Source organism: Bombus flavifrons, chromosome 9 (genome assembly GCF_040668555.2).
Source record: "Bombus flavifrons isolate JBK064 chromosome 9, iyBomFlav1_principal, whole genome shotgun sequence".
Classification (NCBI taxonomy): Eukaryota; Metazoa; Arthropoda; class Insecta; order Hymenoptera; family Apidae; genus Bombus; species Bombus flavifrons.
This window is the reverse complement of record NC_138450.1, coordinates 383,846-399,690: the sequence shown is the minus strand read 5'-3', so window position 1 is coordinate 399,690 and position 15,845 is coordinate 383,846. Positions and strand designations below refer to the sequence as shown.

The 15,845-nt window shown below is 34.6% G+C and overlaps 1 protein-coding gene across 13 annotated transcripts in view; it reads right to left on the bottom strand.

Annotated features, from left to right (window-relative positions):
• Window positions 1-20: 20 nt before the first annotated feature.
• LOC138183606 (regulator of G-protein signaling 11) overlaps window positions 21-15,845 on the bottom strand; it is a 49,735-nt gene continuing 33,910 nt past the window's right edge. For 11 of the 13 annotated variants that reach the window (XM_069120780.1, XM_069120777.1, XM_069120778.1 and 8 more), the window contains 9 exons: window positions 15,221-15,396; window positions 14,991-15,064; window positions 14,550-14,679; window positions 13,859-14,080; window positions 13,393-13,656; window positions 11,318-11,374; window positions 8,502-8,830; window positions 7,640-8,273; window positions 21-5,967 (listed from right to left, as the gene is read on the bottom strand). In XM_069120780.1, coding sequence (XP_068976881.1) covers window positions 5,907-5,967; window positions 7,640-8,273; window positions 8,502-8,830; window positions 11,318-11,374; window positions 13,393-13,656; window positions 13,859-14,080; window positions 14,550-14,679; window positions 14,991-15,064; window positions 15,221-15,396 — 1,947 coding nt within the window. In that variant the 3' untranslated portion in view covers window positions 21-5,906. The remainder of the gene's footprint in view (window positions 5,968-7,639; window positions 8,274-8,501; window positions 8,831-11,317; window positions 11,375-13,392; window positions 13,657-13,858; window positions 14,081-14,549; window positions 14,680-14,990; window positions 15,065-15,220; window positions 15,397-15,845) is intronic. The other 2 variants (XM_069120783.1, XM_069120785.1) reach the window with 2 other exon arrangements.

Here is a 15,845-nt window from a genome sequence, read left to right as displayed (position 1 = left end):
TATTCAAGAGAACACAGACCTTAATCTCACTATAGTATATTTAGTATTAGGACATTCTATTGACAGCTTAAAATATTACGCATGTATCACATATTATATATGTAACGAATAACATCCTCTTTGCTTTTATGTATACGTGTGCATATGCGTGTATACGCATACATACCTTCGTACGCGTAAATGCAGTTACATTTAACGAAACGATCATTTATTTAATTACATGTCGCAAATGTTCTCAATGCAATAACTCCCTTCACGCACATTATATGTATATTTGCGCACCTGTGTACACATCGCATTGTGTCAACTGAATTTCGATTTTACAGTGAAAACTTGTAATTCATATCGGCCTCGATTAATATCAACAATATATTTCGTCGATTCAACACTGTACGTCTTTTTCCGGGTCTATACATTATTAATACTTTACAAAACTACATATATACACTAAAGCCTTTTATATTCTCTATAATACGTTTTCAAGTGTCTAAATATGTAATAACATGTTTGATCTGTTTCATTCTTTTGCATGTACTTTAATATATATGTAATTGGATTAGTAATTGGATAGTTAATCAGTGAACAACAGTGTGTTCAACGTGTTAATATAACTTTAAAATAAGTTGTGATAGACGCATCGCAAGTCGCTAACACAACTTATTTAATATAAGGGTCGTCATACTTCGTTTTCCATCGTTTACATATACATTCTAATATCGTTTAAACAACTATCTAACGTCCACGACTGACTTAGAATGCAATGAAACCCGTACTCGGATTCTATTCTCGAGAAACCTTTTTTCATTCTATTCTGCGTCAATATCCACAATTTTTATTATTTCTCAATTGTAGAAACTTTCAAAACCAATACGTATATACACAGTTTCATACTGACATCTATTCGATCGATCCTTCCTTTACCTTTTGTTACTTTTATTTTCATCTTTCATCACGAATCCTTCTAATTATTAAGACCAGTATAGACAACATACTGTTCGTGAAAGGTTATTTTTAATCTTTCTTTGTCTATACGCGATGTACGTATAATTCATTATCAAGTACCACGACACGAAAACAATCCTTAAAATACAAAAACATATTGGAACGCGTTTCGAATGCAATCTTATTCGATCTCTTAAAATTTCTCAAAGTTTCACCCATGTTTTGCGTTTCATTGTTAATATTTCGAATTAGAATTTCCTTTAAATTATTGTTGTAAGAAAACGTGTATTCTATCCAATTAAAACAGGATTTTTTCCTCCGTATCAATGATAAAAGAACAGCATATCGTTGAATAAATGTTATCAGTGCGATGAGAACGTCCCTACGCTAGTTTCTCAATTCTAGTAACAATATAGTTTACTAGATACACATGTTTAGCACACTTGTTAAAATGACGTGAAGATGGATCGATCTAATACAAAATACAGATGAAACATCTCGGGACATATCAAGGATCGCTGAAATCTTGAATCGATCACCCCTTTTTTCACCTATATCACTTAATTATCTTCTTCGTCCTTGTCGATGTATTCTTTTATTATTACTTTGCTTTATTCTTTTTATCAAAACGATGAGACACAATACTAGTTATTCTAAAACTTAATTAATCTTAGAATTTGCAACATGCATTTTCGAAGGAGGGGTGAGTTTCAGGTACATTTTCAGTCTTTTCCTGGTAAACATGGCTCATTCTCATCTAGTTGTCTATCAGATATTAGATAATTGAGAGAGAAATCGTCGCAAACTTGTAAACTTTGTAATTTTAATAATCGGCTTTTACTTCCAAATATATATAGTTCCAATAATCGATAATTGATAATCGAATCGAATCGAATCGAATCGAATCGAATCGAATCGAATCGAATCGAATCGAATCGAATCGAATCGAATAAATCTCTATTTCTCGGTGAACGCCAATTTCATTTTCTTAAATAACTCATAAAAAATATTTACTGTTTGGGTCAGGTCTAGATCATATCTGAGTCAGGCTTACCCGTAAATTACGCTATACTTTAAGTTATATTTGTACTATTGGCGAATCTAAAACTGGGGAAGAAACAAAAACCGATGAAACAAACATGTGATTGTTTCGCTTTGCACGTGATTAAGAAAATCGAATTGTAAGTGAATTTAAATCGACTGGAGATCAAGGTAATTCTTTCACTAGAGACCCTAATAGGAGAAATCGCCATTGTTTCGGCACGATCGCTGTATGTGTGCTGCATGTGGGCTGTACATGAGAATTGAAAATAAGAGTATGAAAGTAAGAATGATTCCAAACTAATTACACATACACAATGCAGGTGGCAACATCCTTAACGTTCCAACATGTTCGATAAGCGGTTTCTTTCTTTAACGCCTCTCACGATAGCATCGTTTTAATCAGTGTTAAATAAAATACAACGAGCAATATAATCTACGCAGTGTAACCAACTAAAAAATAGTATTTCTTCCTTTTGATTCTCTGTTTGTGCTTTTCTTTGTCCGAAAACTTGACGATCGTTCGACAATCAAATCCCTATTATATCGTACAAGGTAATTTGCATGACGGATAACGACGACACCTTAGCGTTAGCTTAGTATAGGAAATACAATGGTGAGCTATCGTGCTGAAATTTTGTATGTGCTTGCTAATGAGTATCAGTGTACTCACATACAACTGGATTTTGAAATATCTCTTGCGCTATGTCTAAAACATAGATTATAAATTATTATACGATTAGTGCCTTGAAAAAACAATAACGAATTGTACGAAATATTTGGTAAAAATTTACCCAACGATACATATCTATATTCATTTTTAAAATAATAATATCAAAATAATTATCGATCGCTATAGCTTGTTGTACTTTGCTGTCGTTTATGAACACTGTCTTTTCATTCGTAATACTGATATTATCATTGCTACGCGACGCGCGCGTTGCGTCGTGTCGCGTCGTATGTAGTCGCTAATGAAAAAATAATCGCCAACTGATACACACACTGATTCGTTACCGTGACACTTTTATTTCTCGATTAAATTTTTCATTTGACCAATCAATACAAAAACATACGTTGTTAACATACGCAGAAAAGAAAACGTGAAATCAGATGGCGCTTAGAGATTCAGGACGCACAACGATCCTTTCGATTGCCCCTTATACAATGACGACGACGAGTGAGTTAGTTAAACGATAGCGAGTAGAACTATCTATGATCTGTGATTAAAATTCTAACGACGGAACGATAATGCATTATGTATTATGTGTATAAAATGTCTCTGCAAAAAGAGAACAAAAATAGCTTTTGGTTCGTTTCGAAGCTTATCTGTTATAATAATTTTTGCTTGCTTCGCCGAACGAATTTCTTTTACAAGATGGTATATACTTACTTACGTGTAAGTCAAATCGGAATCGTCTCTATTTACGAGTCATTGGAGTTCGTAAATAAGATCCATTGTCAGTCATACGTTAAACCTATCTTTGCAAATTCCGCGACTAACAGAATAATCTCGATACCTATACCGTATTCATTATGATTCGTATAATATATTCATTTCCACTGGGACTGTAACATGTTTTTATCTAACTAATCAACTATGTAGTTTTCATAAGGACCTTTACGGTAGTTAAATTGAGCTCTTGAATTAACAGTACGATCGTCATGAATACGTTGTTACATTTCTTAAAACTAATCTCGAGTGCCCGAACTTTCGTTCGAAATTTATTACTATCGTTTCTAAAAGAATGCTCGTCGCTACTTTAAATTTTACTCCATATATTCATAGAGTATGTACTTTCCATATATACGATATAACAAATACCTATTTATCGATAAAAAAAACATTCGTTTCAAACATGTAGCAAATAAATTGAAACTTCATATATATATATACACATGTAGTATATGCAATAATGTGTGTTTGTGTGTGTTTTAATAGCTGAAATTAATTCATATATTAAGAAATAATAAAATTTTACTATCGTTCGTTTACAGTTTTAATTCGTGTTTTCAGTTTCAACGTTTCTTCGATTCAAAAACGGAATTACCGATGCAATTCGTTAATACTTATTAAAAATAGTAGCACGATGTCTCGCATTCTTATGCCTTTACCTCGTACTGTGATTGTTAATCGAGTCTTTTTGTTACGTAATCTACAGGCAAATTAATATTTTCATTAATTATGTTACGTATTACATAAAGTACAGGTGTTTTACCAAGTGTGCACTCTGTAAGATTATCTTTCTAAATTTTACGATACAACATTTCCATTATAGTATTTAACAACCAGTCGATTAAGTTTATTAAAGAAGGAAAATTGCGTCATCAAGTTCACGTGCAGTATGTAGTTTTGTTAAATTTTTCTTATATACTTGAGATTAAGTTGATTGAATTGATTCGTGGGATCTGGGTACTAGGGCAGTAACAGTACCCAGAACCCAGTCATAGTATATACTTATAAATGATATTATGTAGACACAATAAATGACTACATTTCGAGAAAACTATTCTCCCTCCACCTCTCTTTCTCAAGAACAAGATTCGATATTCTCTGTAACAAACAAACGAATCGTTATTATTACGCTCTTGTTTCAAGGTTCTTTCCTTCCCTATTTAATTTTAACTCGATCTAATTACGAACAGCAAGTAGTAACGATTTACAAATACACGTCAAGTATCTACGATCAAAGTCGAATAGTTTCGTTTTACCTGTACTTTTGAAAATTTAACCGTTAGCCAGCCGTTATATCGTAATATAAGGCCGTAAGCGGGCTAAAGTTACATTAAATACTTGTGATTCGACACTTATTACATATCGGATAAACGTATGACTAACACTTAGATTAAATGACAATCAACTGTCACAACATTCGAGCGATCTTATTAAGCGAAGCAACGTGATCTAAACCACTTGGATCTCTTATGGTAAATTTGTCACATTGTACTACTTATTTAATACAATGATACACCACTATTGGAATTCAATTGTACGCGATCGTAAAATTTTTCTTTGGTAAGGAACGTTCGTTTATAGAAAATGATTAATCGTCTATAATAAATCAAATAAAGAACTTTTTACGGTTTATTAAGTTATCCGTAAGTAGCATTAAAGAAGTTTGCGAGCTAAGGGAGCGGTCAAAGGGCTTATGATTGACTAACTCCCCTAGGACGCATCTTTGCATTTAATACTTTTACGAAACAAATCGCTTTAGAGACTTTATCCTTCATCAAAAAATTCGTGTCATCTTGTCCACTGTGTTTGTTTTCTTAATTGGCTAACATGTACGTATTAATTATATTTCATTGTATTCAGCAAAGTGACGTAACTCTATCTGTCACAGCTCTTTAGTCAACAGATCGCACAACTTTCATGTAGATTATAGAATCGGAAACAGAAAACGAAGTGGTTCGTTCAAATTTACATAGATTGACAAGAAAATGAAATTGAGAATCTCACTGAATGTACTTTTACGTTATGCTATTCCGAAATTGTACCGAAATTATACCGAAATTGTACTGAAATTGTACCAAAATTCCAAACAAAACGGAATTCTTTATACATCACATCGTGCTGAAATCTCTATCATTATTTACGCATTTGAGATTACTCTATTAGATTACTACCATAGATTTATGGTGGCGGTGTTTTATCGTTAGACACACAAGTATCTTTCCTTTTGCTTATTTTCAATATTTTCGTTCTTTCCCATTAAGACGATTCCATATCTCGACAAATGTTACAGATAAAAAATAATCCAATTTTCAATCTTTTCGGAATTGAAAATGATACATCGAAAAATTCAAAAACATAATACTTGATATCTTGGAGAGCTCGGGCACTCGAACTTGGCAAAAGTGAAGTAAAATGGAAATTGAAGTTGCGAATGTTTATATGTAAAATGTATGTTTAGTACCATACCAAGTTATAAATAACCTAAAGTTGCATATGTTTTCACATAGGGTGCATCCACTCTACAATTTTCCCTGAAACAAACGTTATAAATTGTATGAATTTTCCAACTACCCTTGATAAGCACAACTCCTTAAGAAAAGAACAGAAATAAATAATTAAGAACGCTAATAGTAGTAAAGTTGTGAAAGACAGGTCAATTAGTAGTACAGTTAAGGTACGCGATCGATTCGATCAAAAGAGATTATAAGATGCTTTTGTCGTTGTAAAGCGATTAAAGTGATAGAATTTTATATATAATCTTATTTTTATCTTATTAAACTGTGTGGATTTGCCAAGTCTGCTAATCTTGAAAATCTCAAACAAGCAAAAGAGGAAGAAAAACAATATCTAAATTGGATTGGAATATCTTGGATTGGCTACAAAAAACGATATACTATACTTCAGGGCACGGAAAATTATTGAATCTTTTGCAATCTTGTAGTTTCCGACGTATTTCAACTTGAAAAAATAAGTTTGAAGGTGCGAAATCCACTAGTTATGCGTATATAGAATAGAGCATTTTTAACGTATTTGATAGGTTACTTTGTCGCCTTATCGTTGGCTTCTAGTCATGATTCATTCAAGGAATGGCGTCGCTCATTGTACATAGAAGGAGACGGCATATTGTGTTTGATCTTCTAATTTTAATCAGAAAAACATAACAAATATGCTGGTAAAAGTTTCATTGATCTCAGTGCCGCTTTCTCTTTCACTCACGTTGCCCTTCGTTTATCGTTTATTTTATCGGAGGTTTTCGTAGATCTCGACACGAATGTACCGAAACCTAAGGAAAAACGTCCGAGAGTTGAGTCGTGAAAAATCAGCATGGAAGACAAGAAGGTTTGACGCATGCGTGACAATTCTATGAATATCTCAAACAGAGACAGAGACACTCTACCCATTTCTGTCTGTTTCGCAAGAACGAGAAGCTTATAGCCTTCCATATTGATTCTTGGCGATTCAATTTTCGATGGCTTTCCCAAGCGAGTGTCTAGACCTGTTATTATAATTGTGACGTAACCGACCACCGCGGGGTCGAGAGTATAGGATAACTCAAACTTAATCCGATATACAAAATCTCGCCGTAAAATGGCCGCCATCATAAAAAGACGAGCATTTATGTACAACCAGCGACTCCACTCATTGGCTTAATAGCGCGTAAGAGCCGACACGGCGTCAAAGTGATGTGTAAAATACGCTAAAAAAGCTGAACTTTACGCACGCATAACTTTTGAACCGATAAATCTCTACAGTTAAACTTGCAATTTTGTATTCTGCGCGTAAGAAACTATCAAATGACAAATAAGAAAGGCAATAATTTTATGTTGAAGAAATCGAGGTTCAGTCAAAAATAATTGTTCATGCTCTAAAGTATAGTTTACCTCAAACGATATTCAATGTTAACAGGCAGAGAAAAAGGTGGAAATATTTCGTGCGTTTCTTCTTTTTTCGCTCCTATCCTTCTCTATTCTACATATACATATTTTATTCTCTCCTTGAACTTTTCATCTTACATCGCGTAAATGTAACATCTTTTATGTTCTTTTAAAACTATAACTCAAATATCTTTGTCACGCTAACGACGATAAACGTAAAACAAATTTAGATGTAAAGTCTTTCCAGTAATTGGTACTATTATATTAATTTATTATTTCAACAATAGTTAACCAACTAATTTTCAATACTAAATTTCTAAGTACTTACTCGTCTTCCCACGGACATACTTCGTTAACGTTATTGTCACGCTTTTGTTGAGGAGCTGGTTGAGTAACTGGTGCTAATTGATCATCCTGTCTGGTGTCCGGTTCCCAAACAGGAACAACTTGCGCCTCTTCCAGCGACTCCATCGTCTCCGTTTTTACTAGAGCGGAAATTGCCAAACTTTCTTCGGCTATAACTGCCGCCATTGCATCACCTTCGTCAGCCTCCAGCTTTTGCCTTCTTTCCTCAATTTCTATCTCTTCCTTTATTACCGGCGCATGATCGCCATTCGTTTTTTCCTCGACTTCAACCGTAGAATTGTCGCTCGGTAGATCCCCCACGATCGCGCTAATGCTTATTAAGGGGGCCTTGGTTAAAGTTTTTGTCATCAGTTCCTCCTCGAGAGACTTTAACGTCGTACTAGTTTCAGGCTCTTCGGTAATACACTTCCCTGTCGTAGACACATCCGATCTGTCAGTTATCATATGAGAATACTCGAACGAATGTTGTGGCGACGGATAATTACAAGACAAAACGGACGGCCGACTGATCTCCGAGAGCTTCGTTCTTCCGCTAGTCGAGCCGATAGAATAATTTCGCGTTGTTATGCCAATTCGTTCGGTAGTCGTCATGCCGGCTGTATTACGAAATAACTATGATAAAAAGCTGCACGTTTTAATTAATTATTCGTTCTAATACTTAACAAATATGCATACGTATAGTATCCCTCGCTTTTTATTATATTTAATCTAATTTTATCTTATCCATGACAGTAGCGAAAATTTCGTTGTGGAGAGCGTTGTGGAAAGCGTCGTGGGAAGAATATACGCATAGCATAAACACAAATAGTTTACAAAATATTTACCTGTGCTACTACTGTGTTGCAAACTACAAGACTTTCGAAGATGTTCAGAGACTTCCGCTACCACTAAACTGACATCAGATGAGGAACTACAGGAATCTAATTGCGATGAATTTTTCCGAGATGCGCGTGTAACCTCGATAGACTGTGACTGCGCAGTCAAATTATTGCCTTCTTCCGCTTGACTTTCAACCGACGACGTTACTCCAGATGATATTGGATGGTGTGATAGTGTGGTATCTATGGCGTGCTCTATACTCGGTCCTGGAACCACGTCCCACGGGCAAACGTCGTCCATAGGGCGAACTACCGCTTCCGAGGTGCCAGCATCCCTGACAACATGAACTTTATTATATGATTTAGTTTTTATTTTTTCCTCTCGTTAAAATACCACAGCGTCTTCTCATTTTATTTCGATTCTTCTGATTTCGATAGGTCGATGGGCCATGCAAATATGTAATTGTACCATCCAACGTACAAGAGGGAAATTACACGCGCTTTAGAAAATTACATTTCTAAAAAGAAATCGTAATTGTCGTTTCTTTTTCGTTTCGAGCCGAAACACAGTTAGGCTTCTTTGAGGGAAGAAGGGCCGATTTCTCTCGGTAAGAAGCGGGTAAAATACAATTGATGAGAATTAAATTATTTCAAGAGAATTAAGTTGAATTTGAAGTGCATTTCAAATTCCAAATTGTTCTTTATATATTGCATTATTTTCGATGAACTTGTAGAAAAGCTACTGCCTCTCCGATTTCGATCAGTTTGAAATATGTTGCAACATATTGAACGACCTTTTTCCATACATATAATGGACGATCGGCTTCAGTTTCTGAAATATTCGCAAAAAACTGCTAATATCGCTACAGCAAATTCCGTCTATATTTGTGCATTCGTAACGCATGAGCGTATAATTAACAGCGAACTTAACTTCTACCTTTTATTTATAATATGTATACATAAAAGAGAGTTTGACGAGCTTGGGTAAAACTCTGTACACAACCGTATTTGCGAAACTCTGATAAATGTCTGTTATAATTCAATTAAAAATAGATATTGTCAACGTATTGCGTTTGAGTTTTTATTCGATTAGTTTCTTCAATTCAACCGCCACGCCCTGAGACGGCCAACAATGTTTGCGTAAAACAATAACAATTCTTTTATTTCGTAAAATAATATCAATTATTCGGTGGTCTATTATCTTTTATAATTAACATTCCGGGAAGCGGCTGCTCTGACAACTATACAGCCCGAATCCCCGCGTGTTTTTCGACCGATTGAAGAGATTCAAAGCGACCAATATTACATCTAATATATTAATAACGGTTTCGTATTATTCAAGCATGTAATGTGAAAACACATTCATAATAGTTCGTTTATAGCATCCGTTGCTTTTTTTACTGTTTTATTTAACAGTAGTTAACATTTTTATAGAATACCGCTTGAAATGTGTCAGACGCGAATTCACGTCTCCGATCCTCAAGGTGTTAATTTGTTATTACTTTACGCAACCGTTGCCAGCCGCCTGGCGGCGCGGAGAAAATTTTCAGCGGAAACCCGATGCATTGACGATACGTATTCATTTTCAAATGAGTTATACCAGACAATAAGAGATGTCAGCCACGCATACGCAATCGTGGGCGGAGTTTCAAGTTCACCCAATTCTCATTTATACGTACTATTAACAGAAGATAAGAGTTAGAGGTAAGTTGGATTTGAGCAACCGATGCTGACCCAAACGCTGACACAGGCGCATAACTATAGGCGGAATACACTGTAGTAGTACCGATCGTCTGTTGTGAATATCTCGGAAACTAAGACCGACTGTGTTATGCACGTATATATAAGAAAAACTTGTTCAAAATGTTGAGCTTTACAACATATTGAAAACTCATAGAAATCGAAGAGAAGCTCGACCTAAATTTAAGTTGTTGCCTATTACTTTGAAAATGTATATCGCTTGGATCGATTACACGAAAAACTGAAAATTCGCTAAATAATGTTTCGATAATTGGTGTTAACAGAGGAATCAAATAATAACGGCACGATCACATGATAATGGTTACACAAGATATTTCGATGCGTATAATAGACACCGTTTCGTGATAAAACAATACGATATCGAATAATAAAATATTTAATTAAAAATGGACAAGACTTCAAATATAGATAAATTCCATTAGTTATTATCACTGACATCGTAAACTTTTGTTATTAATTTGGTATTTTGCATCAAGATCATGTGGAATATTTTGTAACTATTTATTGTTGGGCAAGATGAAACGGTGCTACCGTATTAATAGATACGATAACAATAAGTAAGAACGAAAATGAAAATGAGAATGAGAGATGGATATATATAACGTGATAGTGCCATAATAATGATAAAGCGAAAGACTAGAAAAAGACAGTTGAACGATAATACATATACATACATTTATATACATACTCGTATATGTATGTATGTACTACGTATATATATATATATATATATATATATATATATATATATATATATATATAGAGAGAGAGAGAGAGAGAGAGAGAGAGAGAGAGAGAGATGTACTTAAAATACAGTAACGGAAGAAAATTGTAGGGAAAGATAGTCAAACTACATTAGCCTTAGTACATTGAGAATACGGAATATCGAAGAATGTTAGAAAACATCAACAGTATTGCATACATGAAATGTTTTTCACAAGTGCTAACATCGTAAAATAATACATTGAGTAACAGGGTTTATTATAAAAATTGAAATAAGTTAAGAGATTCGTATTCGCATACTTATGCAAGGAAACCATCAGGTTATTTCGAGGACTTACTGAACGCTATGCGGGATAGGCCTTGTTGAAATCTTTACGAGTCGAGCCAGATCTCCCCTGAAAACACCGCACCGATAAAACCTATCTTTCTTGCAAATTGATTATTTTTCTGGAAACAGGGATAATTTGTAATTCTGTTTGCTTTTCGATCGTGTCGCGAAGACAAATAGCATACTAATAGTTTAGAGAATAAGATAAAGACAGCGATTTCGATGTGTTACAAGTTTAAATATACTTCGAAGATAGGTGAAGCGAATTAACTCCATAACCTATAGTATCGTGTGAAAGACGTGGTGCGTTGATGTTATTGATTTATTATTTACTTCACGATAATAAATCTTTTTTGTGCAATGATCAATTGGTTGTAAGTATTCATCAAATATCTTGCAAAATAAAATTAGTTGTACCCAACGCATGCATTTATATATCAAAGACATACGATTTGCACAACTTTGGACGCTCAGCCAAACCGTGAAATGGCTCGACGTGTCACCGACCTTTGTTTGGGGCACGCGATATTGGAACTTAAATCGGATGGCAAGGGGTTAATTTCTTAAACGTTCGACACGTTTTCTAAACGTGTATTACTGATTTTATTTTACTTGTACGCTCTTTGATAGAAGTTACTAAGAGAAGAGCTTTCTTAAACTTCGATTCCATTATGTTTCTCTTCATACATATTTACTTTGACGTATTTACTTTGACAAATTTTATCCGCGAGACAAGCGAATTTGTTATAGGATGGCTATAATTCGTAAGTTATAAGTTATAAGTTGAAATAAGTGTGATACTCAGTAAGGATTTGAAATGATTTAACACGAGGAAACTAACGCAAAGAAAATTCAGAAAATTTACTTTCCTATAAATCTTTTGTACATAGTATTGCGCACATACTGCTATATATGTATAGGGTGTATGTCAAAGTTATGTGCAACGACCACCCTAGCGGGATTCTATATGTTTGTATTGCTGGGACATTTGAAAACAGAAGGTACGTGCAATGTTGTCCTTGGCCTTGAATTTCAAGGCCGAACTCCTTTTCCCTCGCATGTTGTTTCGTCTCATAAATTCTTCGATAAAAGCACGCATGTAACGTTACAGTTAAATTTGTTTCGTATATCATTTTAGATATATCATAGAACAACAATTGTTTACGTTATTTTAGTAATATATTATTTCTATTAAAATATCTCCGGAACTAATGGTTTTCAACATGAACAGCTTAATACTTCTCTATATGGAATAACGAAATGCATCAATCAGTACATTAAGAAATGTAATTCCATTTAAAGAAACATAGCTGACTTTCATATATCCTTTACGTGGACATACGTGGACCACCTGCAATAACGTAAAATCGTCTTTCTTCGCGTCATTCAACTTTTATTTCGGAAACGTTCTTCATAATACGTAATTCGAAATTAAGAAGTTAGATGCTTCGTTCTATTTAAGGTAAGCTATGTCAGTTAAGGTGCTAAAGAATAATTTCCCGTTTCTTCATCAATATCACGTTATTTATTTCCTATCCGACTGCAAAATGTAAACATACCGTAAATAATGTCAATTTACGAACCAATGGAGCTCTAAAATCACTTTCTCAGGAGAGCAATCGAGTTGTGGAGCTATGGCTCTTATGACAAATCTGGTCCTTATGAGAATACGATGCAAGCAAAAAAAACTGGACCTTGAAATTCAAGGTGAACGATAATTTTGCACATACTATTTATTTACAAATGCCCATCGATCCAGAAGTGTAGAAGCCAGTTGTAGTGGTTTTAATATATGAATAATTTTTATACGTCTCATACACTTTTTCACCTTTTATAGTTTTGGTTTCTCTAGTTTCGACGAAATCCAACTATCATTATCATCGTAACGAATATATTTCTCACATTTATTTACTTATTTCTAACGAAACAAACAAAAAATTAAACCGTTATAGAAATTTAAAAATAGCAACATAGAGACGAAAATAAAGATAAGATTAATAGAGAATAAGGAGTGCAACAAAGGCAACATAGAGAGAAGGGCATGTATATTATCGTTCTTCAAAAAATATTAGATCTGTCGTTTACCTATATGGAATATCGGTGAGGTTCGACTGACTGTGAGAATGTGGCACTCTAGGCATCGAAGTTGTATCTCGAACACCACAGACGGCTAACTCGTGAGCAGATCCAGATAGACTCCGATCGCTTCCCCTTCGTTTACTACCGCTTGCTGCACTACCTGCAGCATGGTGCTGCAAAATGCTGGTCGTTGGAGTCGGAGTCGAAGTCGAAGTCGAAGTCGAAGTCGAAGAAATTTTCTTCTTTGTTTGTCCACCAAAGCTAAAAAACCTACGGAATACCATTGAATAAACGGAATTGTAATATATCGATACCACACAACCATATATATAATACTATTAACAGTAGTCAGTAGTAATTGAAAGATATCGTAGATGATGAACTTCGATCAACTCTTGAGTAGAGGTCAAGAAGAAAAAATAGGAAATATATAGAGAATAGAATTGCTACTAAAATTACTACTAAATCGTACCACTTTTTTTGCAAAGGTTGCACACCGGCAGCTAAGGTATTTCGATATTGATCCGAACGAATAAATCTAGGATAGCAATCCTTTTTCAGAAGTAGCGTATACACATGTTCAGCGGCGGAATCAAATATAAATCGATTTGGATTTCTCATTTCTTGATGTACTTTTTCCATTGTCTTTCCATCTATGTTTATTTCGCAAGGTGCTCCGGGTGCCAGGAATTCTCTAGAATATATTCCATCCATCATTTTCTTGCTATATGTATATCATTATACGTCTATACAGGGTGGTTGGTAACCGGTGGTACAAGCGGAAAGGGGGTGATTCTACGCGAAAAAAGAAGTCGAAAATATAGAATAAAAATTTTTCGTTTGAGGCTTTGTTTTCGAGAAAATCGACTATGAATTTTCGCTCGGTACGCGTGCACTTTATCACGTCTCGTTATAACGGATCTCACTGTAGATCGTTGTCTCGATGGAAAAATTAAAGAAAAAAAAAATTTTTAAAGAAATGTTTATTCTATATTTTCGACTTCTTTTTTCGCGTAGAATCACACCCTTTCCGCTTGTACTACCAGTTGCCAACCACTCTGTATATTGTACATACGAGTATGCCATTCAATGAAATTTTCGCTTTCCGCGAATCAACTAAGAGAAAATATTTGATAATATATAATATAATATGCGATACATACTTGAAGATTTCGTTGACTTTGTCGGGTATTTGTGCTTGAAAACTATGTCTCAAATCTTTAACTGCTAACCAAAATCGTATATTTTCATGGCTATATTCTTTCCTCAAATAATTTGTGAACTCTTGCAAACCTACGACAGAACGTGTAAAATCAAAACGCAATTTTCAAACGTTGATTATTCGATTACTTATGATTAACATTTTTCAGGCTTTCCTACCATTGCTGACTAACATTCTTACTTATGTTTGTTGCTATTGTCATACATTTTGTATATCGAGTTCTATATACGTAAAAGAATTAAAAGCTATAAAAAAAATTTCAAAATAGTCGTTGATAATTGACATAAGTTATTTTTGTTATTACGTACAAACGCATCTGCAATATACATATATCGTAGGTATGAATACGTATCTATTCAATGAAAAAATTCCAAATATTCACCAGTTGGGTCAGACATTAACTCTTCCATCGATAATGCCCAGCGCTTGACGCGTTTTTCCGTAGGAAGATCCACCCTGCGCATAACAAATTACACAAATAGGAAGGAATTTAAATCGTGTTTTGCGACACAACAAGCATCTTCGCTGCGATGATCGCACGCTTTACCGTGAAGCGTACATATACGTGCGTATATTTGTATGAGAAATTTTAATTATGTTTAGAATACCAACACAGGACTGTTTAGCTGCCAAAATGTTTGATCGTCGGTGATCCATGGGTTTGAAGGTTGTGGCTGTATAAACATCGGATCGTATTCCACGTATGTTTCAAAGTATGATTTTAAATTTTCGATCGCAGCCGAAACCTTTATCCTTGTACGCGTTAAACTGTTCTTCAAAAGGGCCACCTAGTTTTGAAAGAAAAGAAAAAAAAAGAATATATTTGTACCGTTCCTAAAATATACGTGTAATATATTTGCAGTATTATAATTGATTACTAGATGTTAAAATTAGACGAGACAAAGTGTAATATCTCATCCACCTGGATTCATTGAAAATCACTCCTTGTTTCTCTCTGTATATACACAGTATACTCATAGTCATATTCTAGAGTCCAAACAAATAAGTGTAATCGAATAGCGAACATGGTAAATATCTATAAAATTCCTCGACCAGCAACTTTCGCTGATGGTATCGACGCGCGACGTGACGAATCGTCTACGGGGCCACAGTTGCGGTCCGAGTGCATTATCACGCGTGTTTTTTAGCGCGTCGGTGTCTCCCGAATGGGACAGAGTTGCGCTGGCTTGTTTCCGTTCTATTCGCTTCTGGGGACTAATGTTCGTTGTTTACTAAA